The following is a 25,717-nucleotide window of genomic DNA, read 5'->3' as shown; positions in this document are numbered from 1 at the left end:
GATACATTTCCAGTGCTCCTCTTAAGACTTCACTGTTTTACCCATGTGTTCGGTCACCAGGAGTGCAATGCAAAGTCATGGGGCTCCTTAGTGAAGGTCATTTGTAAATGCACTTGTATTTCACAGGCAGGGTGTAAGCAGCCTCTCAGACTAGAGAAGATGCAATGGCACACAGTTTGTTATAAGAGGTCACTAGGGCTTTAGTAAGCCCAATTACTGCTTGAGACCTATGACAGGGCTCTAGAGACTGAAGATCTGCTGTTTTGTTATGATTAACGCATCAAGATGGAGCGTCAGTATGCTCAATTTTACTTCCATTAACAACTTTTACTTACCCAGTATCACAACAACAGGTGAAGCAAATTTCAGCACTGTTGATGTTTATTTAAATTCTAGCACAATTGCTTTGATACACATTTCTCCTTTAATAATCCTGATTTCATATGTAACAAATACAAATGTGCATTTTGCTTCTCTGGCTGCCTTCATGGATTGTGTACTAATCACAATTGAGCTGGTTCAGTATTTGGAATTAATGTTGGAAAACTATATTCCCAGTAATCCCTTCATCTCCCAAAAAAATACACCAGCTCAAACCTGAAAAAATTACCATGTGTGAATGTGTCAAATAGTGGGGAATTACAGTCTGAATTGGTATGGTGGTTCTATTTCTCAGGGGTACCTAAGGGGAAAACCTGGAATCATACATTTTTCCTACATCCCAAAATTTCTGATACCCACAACATTGGTACTGTTGGGAGCAGACTGCCAATATGTTGGCCCAATGTACACATGATGGAGGCCTGAACCATCTCACAACTCCACCTGTGGTGTAACTAAAACACCAATGGAATCCTGTAGTTCTGTATTCAACCCTCATTTCTCAATAATGTAGTGTTTCATTGCAGCTAATCTCTCATTATGGGATACGGTGTTCATTATGAGTGGATCATTTGGGATTGGTTGAAGTGGCAAGCATGGACAGCAAATAAAGGTCACACTCACCGTGAGCAAACGAAATGCCATATCAGCAGGCAGCTGGGGCTGGAGCCTTACAACTTCATTGACCAACCAAGGAAGCTCCTTATCTAGTTGCTCCTCTGGCAGAACGGAGGCCAAATGTCCCAGAGTGGTGATGACCTGCCCCCAGACCTGTTAAGATAAATTACACCAGGTTTTCAGTTCCACACACTAGACATTAACTACTAAGAAAAGATGAGCCACATGTGGAAGTAGAGGGTTTCCTGGAGAGGCAGCTGGACCCGACATCTGATTCTGTCATGCAAAGGCAGTGGTTTGTTTCACTGGCAGAATAATCCAATAGACAAAACTGATTCTCTAAAATAGAAATGTTATCCATGAATTTGTTTCGCTCTTGTCTTATTTGGATGAGGGTTCCCCACCCACTCTCTCTATTTTCTCCCTCTCCCCAGCTCTTTTTTTTAAATATATTTCCCCTGCCTCCTATTCATGGACAGGTTGTGGTAGACATAGAAAATACACTACTGCAGCTGCGATTTTATTAAATTGCCCTAGAATCTAATTCTGTCACTTTCTTTTTCAAAAATACTTATTACACTTACTGTTCCCTAATACTTAAGTATTATAGCATGGTTTAGCTTTGATTTTATTTTATATAGATACAATACGGGTACAATAAAGGTTTTTACACACTTTATTCAGCTACATACATAGAAATCACAAGTCTGGGTCAAGAGAATGAATTTCATTTTTTTTGTATTTCATCAAATTAACTATATATTCAAAGGCAGAGGAAGGGGCAGTCAATGTGTATGCATCAGTTATCTCACAAAACTTAACAGCTCTAAACCTTCATCCACTGCGCTCTGTTCTTTTCCCACTTTACCAACTCACCTCCTGGAGACTGGGGATGGTTTCAAGAAGAAATACCTTACAGGTTGAGTAGGCTTCAAAGAAAAGTGTGACTAGAGGAGTGTCTACACTGGAAGCAAACTGGCCTGATAACATCTCAATGACTGCACAAAAAAAAAAAATTACAGTTAAGTTCAAAGGCTTAAGTGTTGCATTAATCTACACATGTACCACCTTGCCTGGTGGTGCATAGGACACACTGAGCAAAAACAGTGCAATGCGTCTGCTGATAGGAAATGATTTTTAGTAGGTATTAGACTCAATTCACATATATATTCTCTGACTCTCATAGATACTGTAATGGTATCCATTTTGATCATGCATCCTATTGCACTTTTGAAGCATTCTAGACAATATATGGTAATAATTCCACATTACTGCAACTCATTTTATTGAACTAAAATGAAGGAAAGGCAGAATATGTGTCACCAGAGTACTTTTTACATACAATTAGCAACAAAGCAATTTAGTATGTACAGTTTTGTTGTTTATGAAATAAGAGTGGAGAAATCAGATTTTGCACTAGTTATTACTGTATGATGATATTTGCCCTCTTGGCGAAATAAAAAAAAGGATGTAAAAATATAAAAGATGATGCATCCGAGCATTCCTAATCAGTAATTTTGTGAATAATTTTATGTGATTAACAAAGAAGTGCTGGTCAGATGTCACCAGAGTAAAAAAGTGGTGTAATGATTTTGCACTATTCTGATAATCAGGCAGGAAGACACTACACTGGTTTTAATCTCACATCTAAATGAACACTGATTCATTCAATTTCCTATTTTAAGCATAGCAAAACGTGTGAAATCACATTGCCCCTTTTTCTGTCCTAATATTGCAAATGTTTAGTTGGGAACAAATCTTGCTTCCTGCTTTCTCTATATTTCAAGAGGCAAAAATGGTAAAAATATATTTACTCCATGATTTACACCAGTCTAAATCTTTACTTAACACGGTGACTAGTTTGCAATTGTGCAAGCTCTAGGTTGCAACAAGATGTCTGTGCCATTGAAGTGAACAATTACCTCTGGGAAATAATGTACAATTTCTACAGGTTTTAATTCTCCACTTCCTATGGAGGTAAGTTCACAACATAAGGCCTGATTCAGGCTGTGGCAGATGGGTATCCCGTCACAAACGTGATGGGATAGCACGTCCCTCTTATTACACATACACTAGGATACAACTTGTCCACCAAACTCTAAATCAAGCCCTTGGTTTTTTATTACTGAAAAGAATAGGGTGTTTCCCGGAGGTGCACTATACAGACTAGAGATGTGTTCCAGTCATTACATGGCAAACTTGACACAGCAGCTCAGCATGCCAGTTCAATTGGCAAATGTACTAGAAAGTAGTGAAGTTACACATTATGCAGACCAATGTTGCAGTTGAGTTCTGATTTGTGCCACAAATGAAAGTTTAATGCAGATCAGTAATCAGTTGTTGAAAACAATGGGATGAATAGCGACTGTTATTCTAAGCACCAATCAGACATACGAAATTGCATCTCTTTGCATGAAGGGTGCTCTCAGGAAATGTTACAAAAGTGAACTTAATAAAGGTGTCCTCTCCCCACTCTCTCCCAACCATCAAACCAAACCCGACCGCTCCACCAGCGCAGGTGCACACCAAGGCTAAACCAATATTTCTGGTTGATTGTAGAAGCAGTCTTCATTGCAGGAAAGAACGTTCTGAGAATCAGATCTAGATATGGTTCCATTTCCAGTCCTGTAAGAGAAAATAGGATAAACAATATTAATTAAACTAAAGACTAATACCAACTTAAGATGATGAGTGTGCTGCAAAGGTGGTGTTGGTCATGAAACATATTGTAAAAATATCTTGATGCATGGCTTTGTATATTTTCCACCCAGCAGAACATACAACGTAATGCAATAAGAGGAAAAGAACGTTTCACATTGTCTTTTCCCAGGATTCACTCGCACCTTTTTAGGACGGTGATGAAGGAGTTCAGCATTATAGCAGAGTTGCTGCATTTACAGAAATTCTAAATCCCTGTACAAATAAAGGCTTAATAGTTAAGTAGATGGTTGGTGTAGAGCTGTTTCAGTTTTTAACAGTTGTTTCTCAAGAGACATAATGAAACAAAACCTGTAACGGACATCTGGTGCTGGTATGTGGTGCTAAAATGTGAATCTACGATGTGAAATTACTACATTTCAACAAATCTAAAACAATATGTATAATTTGAACATAATAACCAAAATAGCAGCAATACATTTGCATCTTTCAAAAGTGGCTGTCAGTGAACCTGTATTTAAAATGCAACCATTCACTTCTAAGGCCTCTTGCTGGAGTTCCATATTTTCAAGCTTTCTGATGGCATAAGCACGGAGATGCTTGTTTCTTAAATTAGCACTGTACAGAAAGTAATCGTCCTAGAGCTTATTTGAATTACCATTATGACATGGGGTCGCAACACATAGTGGTGCTGTTTTATTTTCTTCCAATTCATTGTCACTTAATTGTTTTAACTATGCGGGCTGAAATGGCAAAGGCATGGGCATGGGACTCTATTCTGAATGCCACAATCAGTTTAAAATATATGTCGAAAATAACTTAAATATACCCTGTGGCTTCTTTCCACTTTCAATTTGCATTGTATATGCAATACTAGTGATTGATCTTCTCAATGCATAAATTCACCATACTGTTATGGGTTTTGTACAAAATGTAGAAATACTTTAAACAAGCAATGGAGTAAGGGAACTGAAAGAACAATGGAGTAAGGGAACTGAAAGAACATGTTGCCGCATGCTTCAAAGCCAACTCTGTGTATTTGAGTGGTGTGATGACATGAGCCATAAACAGATAAAACTATTTGCAGACAGACCTAAAATGAATGTAGAATCCGGTAGACTGCCACAGAGCACAGTGTTTGACAACAACATAGCATTTTTTCAAATTACCGTATTGAATTGTCATTTGATGAATGGCCCAAAACACAATCTCCTCTGGAATAGAAGGCACCGTAAACAGATTTACAATCTTAGAAGATATTGACTGTGGTATCCACTTGGTAAGAGTAATTTGACACATTAAAGCCATCCTTTCAAGTTCAGGCGCATTCTCCTAAATATGCAGAAATAGGAAATATTGGTAATTTGAAACATTTGTGACGAACAAGAGGAGAAAAACAAATCCAAAACAAGTACTAAGTACCATGGATCAGGTATAGAGGGAATATTGTGAAATAGAAGATGCCTGAACAAATCAATAACAACTTGATTGTTTGGCGGATGGGATACGCCGTCACAAACGTGATGGATATCCCGTCCGCCATATTACATGTTCCATCCATAGGATATAATGGAATTGTAATACCGAGGTTGGGATATCCCTCATGTTTTTTATGGAGTAAACCTGTCCTCCAAACTCCTAATCAGGCCCTAAGACTCAATTAACAATAAGATAGAAGCGGAGCAAATAACAAAAATTTAATCACTCCTTGAAATAGACCAAGTAGAACCAGCAGTTGCCAAAACAGATTGAAAAAAAGGCTGTTGCCTGAGATTTGATTCCTAGCAGCAAGAAAGTTTACAGGATAAAAATGGGTCATAATAAAATTATAAATATATTGGTACCCCCAATGAATGAATAAATAAGTCCATCAAAATATCAAAAATTCTTGTCTTTTCTTAAATTCACATCAAAAAGACTTCTCTTTTTTATAAATGAATGTCTTTCTGCACTGCAGAGGTATCCAAAAGTGACTGATACCATTTAGGATGTGCACCAAATGTATTGCTTGGTACAGGCTGGGAGGTGGGAGCTATTCGACCTAGTCACTTTCTGTATTGGCATGGGGCATATATCATCAGAAATAATTAATTCTATTTGGCTATTCTCTAGACCTGGATTACCTTAGTGTTTTCTACTTATACAATATCTGTACTAGGGGTATGAGTTTGTGAAATATTTAACCTCTTTTCAACACAATACTTGCCTTAGAGACTGCAATATCTTTTTGAGCAGAACAAAAGGTAAACTGGCTTTAAAAACACTGCATGATTATTTTTACAAATATTTTACCTATTTTAAGACTAACACAAATACATTTTAAACACTCTAATTAGGATGGACTGTCTTAGATAAAATATATTTAAATACATGATAAAGCACAATGTCAATAAATCAACAGTACTGTATTGGTATAATACATGAACTACATGCTAATAACAATTTATTTATTTTTACCATTTATTAAGCGCGAACGAATACCCATAGGCGTCTCGGCGCTGAGAGATTCCCTAGTTTTCTCTGGATGCTCATAGTAATATTAGCAATGTGGTGTATTATGAAATAGGTCTACAGTTGTTTCATCTCTTTGCATATCTTGATAAAAACATGACATTGCTAGTGAAGTCCTGAAGTCTCAGAGGCCAGAGAGGGTGCAACAGTGAAAGATGTGTGGCACTTCCAAGCTGCTGTTCTGTTTTGTACTGCCAGCATATCGGAACACATTTGGAGGTGGGTATATTACTTAACTTCATCTTCATGGGGATGACTGGGTTTCTGAGACTCTCCGTAGCACCTCTCAAAGTGTGCCTCGGTAGGTGTGCTACCTTTGCACTGCTTCCCTTAGACATCTTCTGCGATCCAGTTTGCCTTTGCCAGTCCTTAGTAATTTAACAGAAACACCTGGACAAAAGTGTTCCCTCATTTGTATGGGCCCTAGCCTCCTGGCACATGGTGTAATGCATCTTGACACAGTGTGGGGGTGAAATGGGTGCAAGTACAATGCTTGTTACAAAAGGCCCAGCACATGCCTTGACAGAATCTGCTGCAAAACAAACACCACCTACATCCTGTGGTCTTTGCCAATCTAGTCCATGATTTTAAATGAGTGCAGCCCTGACCTCTCATTCCCTTTCTTACTCTCTCTTCTCTCAGTTTCTCACACACATAAACAACTACACACACAAACCAGTACAGACATGCACACACATTTCTGTGTGCAAATCAGGTACTAAAATAGGCAATTCATTCTACAAAATACAAATCAAGATCTATGAGAGAGTTTTACCTTTGAATCTAGTAGTTTGTTATATACAGATTGACTCTATTTTGTGTTCTCAGCCCTTGCCTACATGTGGAAAGTAAAGAAGAATCCGATTCTCTGTGTTACAATATTGCTACCTTTGTTAAGATAGTTCAGAAGTTTTTTAGGAGTGATTTTGTATTTGACAGACAAAGCAGTGTCCTCCAGGGTGTCAGAGGACATTGTGTCCGCCACCCCAATGGTATTTGAGTTGTTATGTTTCAAGCTGACCTTTTGCCCAGCGATCATCTCTGTACTTTGAAAGGAACCACTGTCACAGCGGTTTCCATCAATGTACAAAAGGTTTGGTGGATGGCCATCCTCGGTTTGACAGCCGTTCACCAACTATTTAACTTTTTTTTTCAGATACCCCTGAAGCGGCAGTTTCTTAAAAACAAAAGATTCATGACCTCCACACTCTGGGAGTTTTCTCCCAAGGTGTGGAGGTCATTATTGTTTTTTCCTGTCCCTCACAGGCAAGTTTTTTTGCAGTGATGGACAAAAGAAAATCATTCTAGGCTTTGGTCGACTGAGCCAACAAGAAATCCACTGATTGAAAAGTTGTAGTCTGCCCACTTGTAAATAAGGCAGGTGGACTAAAGCTGGGAGGGCAGGGTACTCCGTCATATTTGCAAAGGTATAACCAGTACGCCAACCTCTAAATCAGGGGCCTAATGTTTGTTATAGTCTTATTAAAGGCTCTGCAAAATATATAAAGAGGTGAAACAATCATAGACCTGCGTTGAAATCCATCGGTTTCTCTCCTAGATTTTTATTGAGCATCATATTGTTACAAAGAAATATTTACTTTGATGAATGCTCATTTTCTTTTTAATTGATCTTTGTATTTACAGTTTTCTTTTGCCGTTATTTGTGAAATAAACCTCTCTTTCTTTTACTGTCAATGTGCATAAAAAATAGAGTGGATAACATTTGAGATTTTATTACTTTTTTCTGTTTGACCAGATTAATGTTTTTCTAATGTATAAGGGGTGTTAGATGTATTCATAAATCAAAACCTCTGAACACAATATGTAAAACATGTATTTAATAGTTACAAAAATCACAACCAAGTATACCATTATTTTGCAATAGAATCAGAGATAAAGCAGAACAGTTTTATTGTTGCATTTTGTATGGGCATCGGTGTGGGATGTTGTGTTTATGTTTGAGATAAGCTGTATAGAGTAAAGTTTGTGAGACGTATGATTTGGCGGGTATTGAGTGTGACAGTGGTGGTGCAGGAGTTGTTGGTCAGTATGTAGTTATAAATTATAGGATGTCTGGTGTAGGTGTTAATGTAGGGCACCGAAGGAGGAGGAATGTAGGTACAGAAGTAAGAGAGACTTAAAGAGTAGGCAGTGGCATGTTTCCTATTGGTGGATTAAAAGCAATGGTCTCCAACTAATCAATCACATGTTACTAGTAGCTCACAGACTGCCATTGAGTAGCTTGCATATGATAATTGCCTGTCAACAAGCTTGTGAATATACAATTGCCCACCTGATAACACAGCTATTTAAAACACAGCTCCGGTTCCTATGATTTACTCAAACTCTGACAGTGCTTGAGGATGCAGACTACCCTTTTCTGAAAATAATTTCTTCTTTTTCTACTTCTTTCTAGCCTCTTTTTACATGTCTTACTGTTTTCCTTGCTTTTATGTCTCTCTTTCATTTCTCAATGTATTTTATTCTCTCTTTCTTGCTGTCCTCTTTCTTTATTTTTCCCTCTTTCTCGCTTCCCCCCTATTTGTTTACACTATCTCGTTCCTTTTCTCCATTGTTGTGCATTCTTTTTCAGTTCTCTTTCTTTTTTTCTTATTGGCTTAATATTCTTCTTGATATTTTTCTTTCTTTTTTCTCATTCCAACCTCTATTTTCAATTTTCCCTCCATTTTCCTGTTCTTTGTTTCTTTCTTACTATTTCTTTCTTCTCTTTTTCAATCTTGTATCGCTCAGTAATTCTTTCATTTGTTATTTCCTTTTTTCTTTTTTCTCCAATTTCTGTTTTTTCTTTTCTTCGTTTATTATTCTTTCTTCTACTTTTACTTAATTTCCCTCCTTCTCTCCTTCTTTTCTTTTGTCCTATCTCCATCTTTCTCAATGTCTTTCCTTCTCTGCTGTTTTCTCTGATTGTATCCTTCTCCCCCTTCTTTTGTTCAGTCTTATCTGTTTTCTCTGCCTTCATCTTCCCTCCTCTGTTATTCTTTTTCTGTATTTCTCCTTTTGGTGTTATTACTTATTGTTTTTTTTTCTTTCTTTTTCTCCTTTCTTCATCCACAAGGATCTTTCCTTAATCCCACCTCTGACCTGATCTTCTCCCTTCTTTTTTCTTCTATTTTCTTTCTCTTATTTTTTTCTTTCCTTCCTTCCATTGTTTTCTCGCTGTCTTTTTCTTTCTCTCACCTTCTTCCTTTATTCTTTCTCTGTTGTGCTTTTCATTCTTTCGCCTACTTCTTTTTTGCCATGCCTTCTTTCTTCCTGTCTTTTCATTCATTCCTTTCATAGTTTGTTTCTTCGTCTTTCATGTCTTCTTAATTGCTTTCTTCCTTCATTTCCTGCATTTGACTCTTTTCTCTGGGTATTTTGTCCTCGTTGTTTTTTTCCTTTATTTTGTTATTTCTTTTACTATAGTTCTCTTTCTTTCTTTCTTTCTGTTTTTCTTTCCTGATTTCTTTTTTTTTCTGTCATTCTTTCTTTTTGTTTTATATATCTTCCTCTCTTTTGCTCGTCTCTCTTTCTCTCTCTTTAGGTGTTTCAAGAGCAAAGGGACAACACTGATCCTCTGGGACCCCAATTGTAAACCTTTGCGTTACAGCTCCTGTTCTATTAATACGTTATGCTCCCTGTATCTGGAATGTAGAACTTAAGGGTACTCTAGGGGCAGTGTTTAAGTTATTTGGTCTCTGTGTGCATTTATCAAATTCCTAGATTAGACAGTAGCTCAGAAAAGGTTTGAGACTCCTGACTTAAAGAGTGCTAATTGAACTCTAGGCTGCATGTGATGGGGAAGGAAGTATATGCTAGCTAGTTGTAACTGATGTATTTTGTGATGCAGGAGTGTAGAACAGCAAACATTGGGATGTAGGTTTCATGTACGATGTAGTTAGTGAAGGTGTGGTATGGAAGTGCAGTGTAGATGCAGGTTATAGTTTAGCTGGTGGTGTCAGATATCTCTACAAAAGTATGAGAGTGTCATGCTTACCCAAATGTGCATTGCATAATGATGTTTAGTACACTCATTTTCTACAGGCAGACCATTTAAGGCACACTATTTCTTTCTTCCTCAGAACACTCCTTAATATCAATATAATAATTCATCACTATCAACTCTAAAGTACCACTACACCAAACTAAAGGACCTGGAATGGTAAAAAACATAACATTCAAACACTAGATAACAAAAAATTACCTGTTGTCCTTTGAGTGGTAACAGCAGAGAAACTCATTACTAAAACTTTTAAAAGGGAATAATTGAATATTGCACCCACAATAGTATCAGAGATGGTAGTTAAAAAGATTAGCACATTGCATTTTACTCCTTCCTAAAGAATTCTTAATGGAAATACATGAGAAACCGGTGTGTACATAACAAAACTGTTTGGAACATGCCAAATTTTATAGTTAATTACTTTTTTGATCTGTGCAAAGGTTTTAATTAACTTTGCACTTTACAAAAAAAACGGACTTACTTAAACTTACTTAGTTAATAAGGCCATTGTAAAAATAATTTGTATGGATACAGTGTTACGTTAAGTGTTTGCAGTTTAATTGAAATAGAAATACTATGGCTGAATTTCAAACTCTGTGAAATCAAATATAACTTCTTGCTGCAGTCACAGCTGAACTAGCACCTAATCTATCATATAGGTCCATCTGACATAATGTTATGACACAGTTGCAGCTGGTGTCAATGCAGTACTGTACATAGAGTTTTTCTGCTCTGCCTTCAATGAACGGCACCAAGTGCAAGGTCAACATGTGGCCATACATACTGGATTTTCATACGGTACATCAGCCTGTCTGAGCACTACTGATTTTCCTGCTAACAGCCCTTATTTTATTAAATATGTCATCATTTGTCAAAATCTATTGAAGGTGTTGTACCTTAATAGCATGGTCAGAATATTGACTGACATAATACTCTATACTAAACATTGTTTATAAACGTTATTGCCACATTTAGGACATGATATTTATGTCAAATGATCGACTATTTTTTAATTTTATTAGAATTCCATAGCAGCAAAATAAAGAATATATAACTGAACACATACATCAAGACATCCATCATTGCCCATTTTAAGCCCCAATCCTAACCAATGCCCTCGACATCAAGTTAACATGAGGTACAAACTATATGATACATAATAGACTTAATTACCCTGCCATATACTACCTCACCACCCCCCAAATCATTAACCCTAATCTCCATTTTCTATATCCTTTAACAGCATATGAACTGTATTCCATGTGGTACTCATTGAGAAACTTGGCCCGCCACATCTCAAAGGGCGGAGCCTCTTGCTGTAGCCAAAGTGAGGCAATTGCCAACTGAGCAACCACTGTGGCCATAAAAATAGGATAACGGTGTTCATATAGTAGCTGCCCCTGAAGGAAATCTTCCCCAATACCAAGCAACATCATAGACTGAGAAATTTGAACACAGTCCCCGGTTATTTCTGACAAAAACCTCTCTATAGATTCTATCGGAGAGTCCAATACCGCACATGCAAAAAACATGTGCACAATGTCTGCACTATCCTTTCCACAGCGGCAACACTTCCCACCATGCTGACCCCCCACTTCATCATTTTAAGAGGGGTATAATACAAATTGAATAACATTTTATAATGTTGACTTTTAAGGCTGGCTGCAGGAAAGATCCTCCCTGCCAAATCAATGTAAGTAAGTAAGTAAGTAATATTTATTTGTACATGATTAATTAAAATCTTTACAAAAATATAAAACACCAATAGCGACATTAAAACCAATCTGTAGTTAGGATTAAAAAGAACACAGCTTGCTGGTGTCAAATCAAGGTTGTCCGCAAGTGCTAATGAAGAACTTCATACAATGTCAAATCTTTTCCTTATTGAGTCAAAGAACTTCACGACCTGGCAGTTAAATTTTGTGTTACTAGAGGTAAAGCATAGTATAACTGCCTGCCTACAGGTCCGAACAGCGTGTGACTTAAAGGATGGAAGCAGGAGGTTACGCCTCAAGTCGCTCAGTCTAGGGCATATACAAATCATGTGGACAATATCCTCTTTGCCAGACTTGCACAGGCGGCACTGTTGCGAGGCGGGTGGTCTCTCCCAAGGGGGCAGCTGTGGCAGTATCGGGATTACACCAATGCGTACTTTTAAAAACTTTTCTTTGACTTGTATTTTCATCCCGATGTTAAGGTATGCTTGTGGCTGTATTTTACCATATCCACCCAGGGTTTTCCATCCGTGCACTCTGTTTGCCAAGTCTTTCTTATCTTCAATTGCAGAGATAATGCCTGCTGATTTTGTGGCCAGTTTTTTTAAAGGACTGGAGGTCTGTAGACGTTTCCCAGATGTCAGACAAGCCTAGGACTTCAATTCATTCAAAAAGATAAGCTCTATGCAACGATGTGCCGTGCCGTAGTAGCTCATCCCATACGTTGGCATTTAGGGAGCCGGCCTCTGCATTGCGGATCTTACGCCAGCTTGCTACGTACGCACTCCGCCTTTCTAAAGTTTGTTTGATGATGCCAAATTCCAAACGAATCTGGGCAGGGGAGACGTATGTAGGAAGGTTGAGAATGGCCCTATACGAGTTGGCTATGACTGTATCCAGCAGGACGGCATCCTTCCCATGAAGTGATTCACTCACGGACGTGAGCTTTGGTTGTAGTTTCGCACGCAGGATTTCAAGGAATGGTTTTAGTGTGAGAAAATCAATGGATTTTTCCAATGAGATTTCGGGGTTCCCCAACCAAGTGCTCCATCTCATATTATATTTTTCTAGATCATCCGTTCTGTCCTCTAACAGTGTTTTTAAAATTAGCTCGATGTTTCCCTGCTGTCTAATAGATTCTACAATTTTAAACTTCATAATGCAAATAGGGTGTTTTCCCAGAAAGTCCCTTACTTGTAAGTATTTAAAAAATTGAGTTGTGGAAAGATGGAATTTATACGCCAAATCTGCAAATAAGTGTAATCGCCCATCATCATGATATAAGTCGCCAAGTCAGGTAATCTCCTTCTTTCTCAAGCCTAAGGTCACCTGGTCCCAGAAGATCGGGGGCAGCACTCCTGTGGCATTAGTGGGGGTATACATGGAAGGAACTGGAATCTCAAAGCTTTTCCGTACAGTCTTCCAGACTTTAAAACTAGCATTTAATACCTTGATGTGCGTTCTTTTTAAATAACTGCTGTCCACTCTTTTGAATAGGAAATGCTTGACCTTTGACCCTAGAATCATCTGATAAATTGAGGGGGCTTTGGACAGATTACTAATCTCTTCTCCAGTACGTAAAATATGTGCATTAAGCAAAATACAGGAATAGTAATACAAAGGAAAGTCAGGGATAGACCATCCCCCTCTTTCTCGAGAAGGAGTCATATATCGAGCAGCCGTATGAGGTTTCCAAGGAGCCCACATAAACTTAGTACAGAGAGATTGTAAATATGTAAATATTGAATTTGTTTATAGGATACCTCCAGGGGCACAGCCCTAAAAAAAATACATAACTCGCGGTAAGACATTAATTTTCAGAACGTTAGCTCTGCCACTAATGACAGATGGAGATTCTCCTACCTTTCAAGTGAGCGTTTTACTCTCCAAATAATATCGCCCCAATTAACCTCTACGATCTCTTTAACAGAGGTACGGATCTTAATACCCAGATAGGTAGCTTCCTTAACACACCTAGCATCCCCATCCATTGCTTGACTTGTACATAAAATTTGGGTTTTAGCAGTATTAAGTTTATACCCAGTAACTGCCCCAAAAGTCTGCGCCAGGGATTCTATTTCAGGTATAGCGAGACAGGGATTAGAAGTAACAATCGCTATATCATTGGCATAAGCCATTACAGAATACTGTTCTTGTTGTACTATACAAGGCAAGATCTTTCTACTTTGTTCTAGCATAAGAATAAAATGGTTAATATACAGCGCAAATTAAAGTGGTGAACAAGGACAGCCTTTTCATGTGCCTCTAGAAATCGCGATGGTCTCTGAGTGATATCCCATTGAGCAAATTTTCACTGAGGGGAGATGATAAAGGGCTTTTAAAGCACGTATATAGCCCTGCCCGAAACCCATTTGTTGCAGTCCCCATCAGAGGAAATGCCATGAAACCTGGTCGGACGCCTTTTCGTCATTAAGTAAAATCAGGCCAAGTTCTCGAGATTCTACCTGTGCGATATCGAGGAGAGTAATTACTCTACGCACATGGTCTATGGTCCCTCTCCCAGGTATAAAGCTGTGTTGTTTTAACAATACTATTGATGGTATAATTTTTGCCAACCGCGTGGCAAAGATTTTTGCATAGATTTTACCGTCAGCATTAAGAAGAGAGATTGAACAATAAGACCCCGGTAATTCACATGGTTTCCCCTTTTACTTCAACACACAAATATTGGCCTCGGACCAGGTTCGTGGAATCTCCCCTTTTTGTGAAGTTTGATCAATTTTAACCATATCATTTTTTATCTCCTGAAAAAAGATCTTAAATACTCCCAAGGAGGGTCTCTCTGGTCCCGCAGATTTCCCTACTGCAAGAGAATTTATGGCCTGCTCTAATTCCCCCAACCTAATAGGTTCCTCAAGTATTTAAACTAGCCAATTGGCCCCATAAAGTGGCTGGAAGTCCCATATCCGTCAGAGAAAGGCCCCTAGTATCGTTCTCTGTATATAATTTTCTATAAAAATCATGAAACACTTTAAGAATTTCCTCGGGATCAGACACAATAACCCCAGCCGTTCTTTGTTCGTCCTCTTATATTTGCAATTTCTAGGCTAAACATCGGCCCGTGGCCTCACCATACTCATGACACTCTTTTCTATATGTTTGATATTGTATAGCGCTCTCCTTGCTCCATTCTAGATTAATTTTGGCCTTACATCTCGCTAGATTATTCTGAAGTGGTGTGGTGTTATATTCTGCAGCTAACCCGTTAACTAATTCCTCTTTGGCAATCTTAAGCTCATCATATAAAACCTGGAATGCCTGTTTCGCTAATTTACAATTTAAATACCCAAGGCTCTGTGTTTCCCCTCTAAATCCAGCTTTGGATGTATCCGATACAATCCCTCAGGACGCGGAGTGTCTATTAATTTGCAAAAATTCCTTTATCCACACCTCCATGTGCTCAATAAATTTTTCATCCATCAAATGCTTCCTGTCAAATGTAAACGTCCTTGGGCTACACACCGAGCAAGTGCCGGGATTTCAACTACCACAAGTGCATGGTCCAAGGTCACCCTTGGGTATACACAGATTTTCAGCCCAGTAAACACTGATGTAGGTACAAAACAATAATCAAGATGTACAAGTCTATTGTGGGGCTGTGAATAAAATGTATATCCTGGGTCTTGCCTATGCAAGCTGTTCCACACATCCAATAGCCCATGATCAGTTAGTAATTGAAATAGAGCCTTGCTAAAATGGGGTTTCCTACCTTTATAGTTTCACCCCCAATTTTGAAAATCTTCAGAGGTCAAGTTTATATTAAGATCCCCACACAAGACTACCAGAGTGGGCCATGTAGCAAGCTCCCCATTCAAATATTCCAATATCGGGGCTTCATCAAGGTTAGAGCTGTATATTGTACAGAGGGTAAATATAGCCCCCCCCCTGTTCTACATTCCACAATGGCCCAACGTCCAAACATATCTGCCAAAATATGCTCAGTAGCTTGAATAAAAGGTCTTGCTAAAATCGCCACCCCTCTTTTTTTTTTTTTTTTTGAAGACGTTTATTATTGTGAAAAAAAGTGCAGTACATATAGCAAAGCCTACAACCCTGCGGGCCGGCTGCGAGAAGTCCGTGTATTGTTGGGACATAGGGTTACAGGGGAAGGCATTAAGCATCATCTCGTTCGTTGTCTGGCGTGCCTTGTCACTAGTAAAATCGCCACCCCTCTTATCATGCTTGACTGCCTTGAGGTTACTAATACTGTGTAGCCTAGTTCTGCGCCAGGGATTCTATTTCAGGTATAGCGAGACAGGGATTTGTCTATGGAATATGCGTCTGTTGCAGACACACCACATCGGGCTGAATCACCCGAAGCTCTCTGGAGACCCTCTGCCTTTTATTATAATTGTTTAACCCGCACACATTCAGTGTGCATATTCGAAGGCCTAAATTTGCCATAAATTAAAGTTTACCATACCTACAGGCCTATACGCAAATCTTTTTAACCCTCTGTACTTTTCTTTGCTGCTATGAATCTTCCTTTTTCTTTTACTTTTACCCCCACCCTCCTCCTTCCCCTCTCCACCACCCTCCCCCCCCAACACCACCCCAACAGCCCCACTACATCGAGGCTTTAGGACTGTTAGTCCTAGCGGTGACATGCTCCCTGCACCCAAAAGTGCCTCCCACACCTGTGAAGTCCCCCAACAATTGAACCTAACAAAAAACCCATTAACCTACAGATCAATAGGCCACAGACAGTACGCGTACTCATTCTCTTCCCCCATGACATAACCTGCTGCAACAGCTGGGAGGTATACAACTTGATAAACAAGAGTTATGCAAATAATTAAGCATAAGAGCACAAAAGGAAGCTGCAAATTTGATAATAATTCTATAAGCCTAATCCTGCTTTATCCTTCTTTGAGGGTTTGCAGAAACTCTTTCGCCAAAATTTCAGAGGTGAAAAACCTAGTATTCCCTTTATGGATGATTTTAAGTTTGGCTGGTTGTAGTAAGAAACTTGGGCCCCCTTAGTTTGAAATGGTAGAATAAGCTGAGGTAATTGCCAACGTTTCTCTACCGTCTGAAGGCCGTAATCTGGCCTAACAAAAAATTCAACCCCCTTGCCAACTCTTTTCCTGTCGGGCGGGCCAGATCAGAAACTGCTTCTCGTGTCAAAAAGTTGTTAAATGAAATCATTATTGGCCCTTGGTTTAGCCACTTCTGCCGACTGACCTGGCCGGGCCCGGACAGAAAAGGGAAAACGGTGAGGTTCCTGTCCTTCAACCCCCTCAGGTGTTTGAAAGACTCGCAGATTGTTCCGCCGAGCTCTGTTCTCCAAATCAATAAGTTTCCATAGCATATCATCCTTCCCTGCACGTAAAGTCTCATTCGTCTTTTGTGAAGCTAGTTTATCCTCCAAATACGAAATACAGGCTTCTGCCTCTGTAATTCTTGCAGTAAACTCTGAGCAAGTCTTGGCCATGCGCCGTACTGAATTTTGTAATTTACAACAGACATTCTGTGTCCTTTGGCTTTCTAATCGCGTTTCCTCCCTGTGAGTCATTACTGGTTGATATATAAGACTCAAGGATACCTCTTCTGATGGTTCTAGTGTCCTTCGAACCACAGAGGGGTCAGATTTATCCGGGGTTCTAACCATTGACTTTTGCACCGGTAAAAAGGAATTGGCAAAGTAGCAAGACTCCTCTGTCAAAGCCCTTTTCTTCTGCATTGTCTGGGGGCTTCCCTCCGATGAATCCCTTCCCATATCCTCAGGGGGTGTAGTACTATGCTCACTCAGCTCCTCCCAATGTTGAGCCATAGGCGTTTTCCCATTTCTCATCATCTCCTCACTGGATATACCGAATGATCTGATAATGGCAAGAACTTATCCACAAGATCCACCAACTTCGTCTCCTTCGTTAGTGAATCTAGACTGAGTGATTCTGTCCCATTAAGAGCCCCAGCCAAGCCAACCGAGCCATTTTCGCTTTTAACCACAATGGTATTATCATTACAAAGCTTCTGTGGTACAACTGGTTCAGTATCTTGGCAACCCAGTTCCAGGGGTTCACCCCACTGCAGTATTGCGCCCATCCCTTTTACCAGCGCTGTTAGCCAGATCCATATTGCTGCCAGATATTAAATTGTCCACGGCAACAGCGTCATACAGAGAAATCTGCTGAGCACCTGAACTCTCCTTCATGATGACCGGGGGGACCAACAACAGCTTCAACACCCAATGTTCCTAGGAGCTTGTCTGTTTGGGGATTCGGAATACCCTGGATCCTCGTTTTTCCACTCTTTCCACCTTTGCCTTGTGAGAACATTTGCGGGATAGTGCATTTCACGGAACTGATCATGCCCGTAGAGTTACCACGGGCACAGCTCTCGCCCTTATTTGTTTTACCATACCATTGAGATTAGAGGTTTTCTTACCGCTCAGCAGCTCCGCGGTTTTTCCTACCGTTCCGGAGACAGTTCCAACGGCTGCCACTTTAGCAGCAGCGGTAGCACCATCAGCCAGGGCCTGGGCTTTCCCTCTAGCTCCTTTAGGCGGCATTATCGGTGTTCTGCGATATCCTGTTCTCGACTCTCCATTAGTTTTGCCTGCAACATTTGTTGCTTCTCGGCTCGGAGTCTACGCCCGGCCCCTTGCGGCTACAATGCATTCAAATTGGATTTTGCTGAGATAATGAAAAATAGCTGTCACAGCAAACCTGAACATGCCAATAGTACCAGGACTGAGCTTCGCACACCTCGGTAAGTGCTCAGACAAAGTTTCACCCTCTCATCCTCTCACTATCCACAGCACATCTTCCTCACGGGTGTAGGAGGACAGGAGCTACCAGCTCACACGACTGAGCTGGCGGCCACCATCTTGCCTCTGTCAAATGATATTCTATATGTAATATTCTGATACATAGTTCTGTTGATTTCTACATTCCCACCCACTGTAAAACTAAGACAGTGTTCTCGTTATAAGAGCTGCTGTATTTCTTGTAGCTCCCATGATATGCCCAATCCAACAAAATCCCTTCTATCTCCTTTGGGTAACTGATTAGACTTTTTCATGTCAGTAATATCTTGGGTTTGTTTGTTCCCCGTTGCGTCTCCCATGCACTACATCTGCCAGGCTCGCTACTCACATCCATTGTGGCGACAAGTTAATCATCCTGTGCTATTCTTTTCAGATACTCTGAGAGAGCCATCTGTATAACCCTGTTAACCATTCAATTGCAACACTGCTAGTATCCATACCGGCTGCAGACCATGATGGAACTATCTGGAATACCAAAGTTCTGACTGAATGATCAGAAGTAATTCTGCTTTGCCCTGAAGGGTCTGAGGTTTTCCAAGACTGAGTGAATGATCACCATCTGTCGGTGAGAACCTGTTGCTTACCGAGTCCGTCAAGATGCAATCTAGAGTGTCAGCAGTCACCAACATGTTGCTCATTGTCACCTCCCTTGGAGTGATGGTAGTATACATACAATGTACAATGGCTAGTTCCTGCAGGAGTGTTAACTGGAAGAAAAAGTACATTTCATACATGTGAACAACAGAGTCAATCAGGAACTTATTCACAAACTGCAACATACTGCAAAATGCTTATCCCAAAACCTTTGTCTGAAGACCTCTGCCTCCACCTCTCTTATCTTTACTACAAGATCTTTGCCCCACACATACAACAATAATTTTGTACTACCTGTGGGAGGGATGGGAGTGAGTGTCTGGAAAACAGGGAATCATTATTACTAAATGGGAGACCTTTGGGGAAAGGTAGATTGGGTATATATATTCATTAAAAACCAAAGGTTATAGGGAGGTTACAGTTAGGTTCAGATTTTCCACACTCAAAACCATAGAAATTCAGCAGTTATAGCTAGAGTTATCTCAAATAACTATAACTTGTGCCTAAGGTAATTATAACTCAACCCTGCCATGAACTGTTATCTCATCAACAATTTGACACCAAAAGTTGCACTGCAATTATCAATTATGTCACAGAAGATGTCATGAGTGAAGTAAAATGTGAGGTGCATGGTAACCTTGCGAGTTATATTTGCCTTAGGGCACAAGGTATAGTTACTCCCCATTAGTAACAGGGCCGGGCCACGGGGAATGGGGTCCCCAGGGCTTAAATCAGCCCGGGGAGGGGGTCTGCGTGCCCCCCTCACCCTTCTTACCTATATATGTACCCCAGTAGATGGGGTCCGAGGCTGAAAACGGTAAGGGGCCTAAGTGCTTTTCCCAATATTTTATAAAGCTGGGCCCCAGGAAAGGGGGACATCAGGGTTGGCTCACCCTAGGGAAGTGGGCCACGTAAGCCCCTGACCTATATACTTATACAAAAATGAATATGCCCTCATTCGGGTCAAGTTCGCGCTATATAAAACTCTGTAAAAAAAAAAACATGGGACCTTACCCGCCCAGGAAATTAAAGAAAACAAGCACAGGAGACTGCACTTGTTTATTTTTTTTTGATTTGGCCACAGATCCTCTGGAAAATCAGAGAACAGTTTAAATCTAAACATTTTTGCCCAGACACAGTTACCTGAGGCACCCCGCAACCAGTCCTAGGGGGTCAGAGTATTCCTTCCCTGCCCCATTGCATTTTTTCCCCATTTTTTTTGTGAGTCGCGCCAAGTCCTGAGTCCCAAGATGTCTACCACTACTTTCTAGTAGAAGTGTTGGCAGCCAATCAGATCTCACTATGAGAACTGTCGGATCTGCAGACCCTCTGCATCTCTATATATACATATATATTTGTTTAAATTAAAAACTACTGAACAGATTTAAACCAAATTATGAGAGCATGCTTTCTGCCAAATTTGGTGTAATTCTATTCAGCAGTTCGGGCTATAGTCACGTTCAAAATTCCTATGGGAAATTACATGAGGAAAAGTTGTTTTGGGTCCTCCTACCTAATGGCAACTGCCAGTAGGTGATTTAAAAATATATGTAAATAAACAAAGGATCCCTATACTCTCAGTCCTTCTTGCAATGGTTGTCTCTTCAGATTTCAAGCCGTGCAGTGTCTCTGGCCATTTTTTGTTGCTCAAGTGAATATGGAGAGAGGATAGATCTATAGATAGATAGATAGATCTATTATTCACTATAAAAACAAAGGGTACAGGAACGTTATAGTTAGGCTCAGATTCCACTTATACAAAATCTGATCTAACTATAACTTACGGGCCCGCAATGCACTGTTTATTACCTCACATATTACATCACTCATGACATGGTCAGTGACATCACTGAGGACATCACTAATGACATTATCCACAGAACTACACCCACACTCTCTCACACTCCTATATAACCTCTCATGCACCCACTCACACACCCACGCAATCACTCACCAACCCATACAAGTACTCACACAACCACTTATCAATAAAACCACTCACACAAGCACTTATAGTGAAGATTCGTCAAACTACGCCAAAGATATAAACAAGTTACAAAACCCTTTTCCTATGGAAACATGGTCCAATTGTCCAAACTATAACTACCTACTGGCTTCTGCCAGTAGGTAACATGGCATACATCTATATATACATATTGTCAGCATACAAATATTTATTGAGCTATAATCACAACCATACAAGAACATACAATCATATGTTTATAAAATAGTAAAAACAAGTAGGCTTAACATTTTTTAAAGAAATATGAATGTGTCAACAGTAACAATACATTATATAATCTCATGCATCACATCAAGGTTAATCAGGTCTAGAGTGTCTTGATTTCTAAGCAGCATGTAGAAAGCATGAAACAGCAAAAAGATAATGCTTGATCATCAGGAGCTGCAGATACATAAGTGCCAGGTATCCTTGTGAGAAGTTCAGAACTTTCAGTAACGGGAAGAGGAACTGCTTCCTAGGCAAGCTCAAATATTGGCAAAATAAAATGTAGGGTAGCCTGTGGAGACATATTGTTGCATCCACCAGGGCCGGCCTTAGGCATGTGCAAGCTGTGCACCTGCACAGGGCCACCAAACCCCAGGAGCCACCACGCCAATATATATCCTTAATATAATAATCCTCTGAGGATGGATACATATTTGCGTGGTGGCCCATGGCCGGGATTTGGTGGCCTCCGGCTCTGTTCCACTTTTAAACACCCTGAACCCCCCCTCTTCACTGGCCTCCGCTCTCCGCTCCGCCCGCCCCGCCCTGACCCCCTCTTCTGGGGCCCCCTACCTACGCTCCCTGACCAGGGCCACCATGAGCCTAGAGCCGCCCCTGCATCCACAGGGCCCTAAGTGCCTGAAAGAGACCGACCACTAGATGTGGCCAAAAGATGATGTAGCACGTTAACCCTGAATCGTACCAATAGAAATCTATCCCTTTCATTAGATAGGAGAGAAAGGAAAGCTCCATGCCCTGAACAGTTTTTTAAAATAAATGCCCCTATACAATGGGTTTCACAAACTCTATGTGTTCATGTTGTAATAAGGGACTTTTGAGAAACAAGTCTCTCACTCTTTTGAGTTCCAGGGGGTACAGGAAGTAATAATTGCAGTATATGTTCACTCAACCCATGCTGGTAAAAGCTGCCTTCACATAAGCAATCCAAGGGATTTGATGCATGTTGTCAAGGGTCAGACAATCAGACAAAATCAGTCTATTTAGTTGGCATCCATCCTCAGTCTATATCTTGATCCAGCACAGCAAGGGTCTGAGAGCAAGAAGGTCACCAATGTATCTAAAACAAAGTTCCTGACGAACAAGAAAAGCTGGGGTACTTTGTGGACCCGCAGAATACACCTTAAAATGTATTTTCTGAGAGTTAAATTTTATCGACCGTCATGTAACCCCATACATCACTGTCATATAGCTCCTTGGAGATGCACTTGGACTAATAAAACTTAACTAGAGGGTCCAGTCACCATGGGCACAACCTCTGTGCAACGCTAACTACAGTCCCCGTGGTCTTGACCAAATCACAAGTCTTACCCTCAATTAGGGGTTTAAAACTCATAATAGCATCAAATAGCACCAGCAGGTAAGAGAAAGCTGGGACTTTACTCAAGGTATGACTCCCCACCTTGAAGGTTTTGAAACTGGTGGAATTTCAGCGATGTTAAGAACTCTCTCCGCAAGTTGGGCTTTACATATGATATGCTCTACCCTGCCTGGCTACGAGTTGAGGTTAATGGGAAGCCTCGCTCCTTTGACAACCCAGCAGAGGCAAACGACTTTTCCAAACACTTTGCTTTCAAGTCCTCCTCTTCTAGACAGAACACGCTACAAAGTACTGGATCACCGACTCCTGCTCCTTAGTCCCCTTAGTGCTGATATGGCCTGCAGTATTTGGATTCTCCCTCAAAATAGGGACTACTTCTGCATAACATCTGTGGACTGCCTCAGACAGTATGCTTTGCTCATCATTGCCTTCTTATAACTTTTTCCATCCAAATGCTGTTTATATGTGGTTGATTCTTCCTTTCTATTTCAGCTATTCCTCTAGAAAAGGGCCACACCAAGCAAACACGTCAACTCTCCCCCAAGGGAACACTGCAGTAGCCTCATTGAGATTGTTTAGTTCTTTGTTTCTCTTTTTCGGGGCTTTATTGGATGTTTTCCTATATAGTGGGGGTGGGGGTATGTGTGCACCCTTTCTGCTTTCACTTCAGTTTTGCATTTGTTTGTTGCCCTTTGCACAACAGGTACACTATATGCCAGCTCATGACATGGTGCTGTTCTTTTCACACCTGTTTACTTTATGCCATCTCAGACAGGGCCTGGAGAGGTGATAGACATTACTTCCCTTACATGAAAGCTATGTGGCATCAATAATCCACGTAAAGGCAAACAAGTCCTCTCATATCTATCCCGACATAGCTTTCCTTCAGGAAACACATCTTCTACCCAATGGCGCCCAATCATATGCGACTACTTGGGGGCCCCCGCTATTTCTCCTGTCATGGCTCCTATTCCTGAGGATTCTGCCCCCTCATACATAAAAGCAGCCCCTATTCCCTCCATAAATGTCACTGGGACCCAAATGGATGCTATTTAATCCTACAAGGCAGCCTCACTGACAAACGAGTTCTATTAGTCAACATATACGCCTGAACACTGAGGATCCACAATTCTTTCAGGAGTTTTATGCCCATATGGGACATGCAGATGCCAACTTTGCTTTTCTGGGCGGGGATTTCAACATGGTACATACTTTAGCATTGACTCCAGTACCCAGCTGAGTGGTTATCCCCAATCATGGGAAGCACTCCACCTTATATTGCAGACGCCTATGCTCTACAGGATATCTGATGTGCTCGACAGCCATCCACACATGGTTATACCTTTTACTCTGCCCCATTTGATATTTTCACATGGCTAAATTATTGATTCTTGTCCGCTAATGTTTCACTCTGGACTACAAAGGTAAAATTTCTACCGCAAACTCTATGAGATCATAGCCCTGTTCTCCTAACCCTACAGGTCCCCTATGGATGTAGGTCAGAGCGCACCTTGAGTATCCATCACTAGGCTCTACATGATCCTGTCTTCTGTAGCGAACTCCATCATTCCATCATCCACTACTTCGCAATGAACTCGGGCATGGTCTCCACACAGGCAACCCTCTGGAAGGCCTTTAAAGCATATATCCGTGGGGTGTGTATATCCAAGCATCTGAGTATCCTATGAGATATCCACTCCTAACCACAATGCTTTAAACCTCCAAGGTATAGACTTAAGTGCCTCCTAAGGCGGCAGCCTCCAACTCCATTGATGTTTAGTATTGTTGTCTGAATTTTGCGATCTAGCTGATAGGGAAAACGCATATCTAGCGAAACACACTAGGGCTCCGTGCTATGGTGAGGGGGCGCACCCGACCGCACTCTTGTACGGATAATCCACCCTAATCACCTAGGAAGTTATGTCGCTGAATTAAGCACCGTCTCCGAGTCCTCTGTTTTTGTGCAGCCTCTCGCAGCAGTGGCCAGGGAATGGGACCTCACGCTGGTGTCGTACGCCGATGACACACAGCTGGTCATTACCCTCACTGAGGTGCCCTCAACCTCTGCCACGAGATTCAGGGATGGACTGGCTGCAGTCGCCCATTGGATGACGGCTAACTGCTTACAATTGAACGCAGGGAAAACCGAGGTGTTGCTCCTGGGTAAGAACCCCAGCTGTTGGAGCGACCATTGGTGGCCCCCCCTGCTAGGCCCCATCCCTCCTTCTAAATCTCTGGTAAAAAACCTGGGGGTTTGGTTGGACTCCTCGCTGAGCTACCAAACTCACACCAAAAGAGTAGCAGCTACGTGCATCGGGCTGCTGAGAAGCCTTAATCCCATCCTGGGGTTCTTCGACCCCAAAACACGGCAGCTCATAGTCCAATCCACCATCCTTTCCCGGTGAGACTATGCTAGCGTCCTACTGTTAGGCGCTAACAAAGCTGAGACAACCAGGCTTCAACGAATTCAGAATTCTGTGGCCAGGGCAATAGTTGGCCTTCCTAGAAGATGCTCTGTTAGAGCCACCATACAAAGACTCCACTGGCTCCCAGTGGAAGCACGAATCCAATTTAAGGCCCTTACCCCCGCCTTCAAAATCCTCAAGACTGACGGCCCTGAACTCCTTCATCCGCTTCTAACACCATACACCCCCCAGAGCAACCTCCGCACCCTAGGTCAACATTTAGTAGTGGTCCCCCGCACGAAACTCTGCCGTGTCGGGGGTCGCTCTTTCAGACTTTTGGGAGCAAAACTCTGGAATTCCCTTCCCCTGAACATCCGCCGCCTTGACAACTTGTCCGCTTTTCGCAAGGCAATAAAAACTCACCTGTTCCCACTGGTGTAAGCCTTCGGCATCCCCACCCCCTCCTAGCAGGT

General features: G+C 41.0%; 1 protein-coding gene across 1 annotated transcript in view; it reads right to left on the bottom strand.

Moving 5' to 3' along the window:
• Positions 1–1,863: 1,863 nt before the first annotated feature.
• The window catches only part of LOC147683144 (uncharacterized), a 454,065-nt gene continuing 430,211 nt past the window's right edge, over positions 1,864–25,717 (bottom strand). Inside the window, exons 5-8 of the mRNA XM_086944791.1 lie at positions 19,264–19,386; positions 4,827–4,989; positions 3,526–3,624; positions 1,864–1,997 (exon numbers count right to left, since the gene is read on the bottom strand). Of these exons, the coding sequence (XP_086800917.1) occupies positions 1,864–1,997; positions 3,526–3,624; positions 4,827–4,989; positions 19,264–19,386 (519 nt within the window). The remainder of the gene's footprint in view (positions 1,998–3,525; positions 3,625–4,826; positions 4,990–19,263; positions 19,387–25,717) is intronic.

Source organism: Lissotriton vulgaris, chromosome 11 (genome assembly GCF_964263255.1).
Source record: "Lissotriton vulgaris chromosome 11, aLisVul1.2, whole genome shotgun sequence".
In the NCBI taxonomy this organism is placed as follows: Eukaryota; Metazoa; Chordata; class Amphibia; order Caudata; family Salamandridae; genus Lissotriton; species Lissotriton vulgaris.
This window is presented reverse-complemented; position numbering and strand designations above follow the sequence as displayed.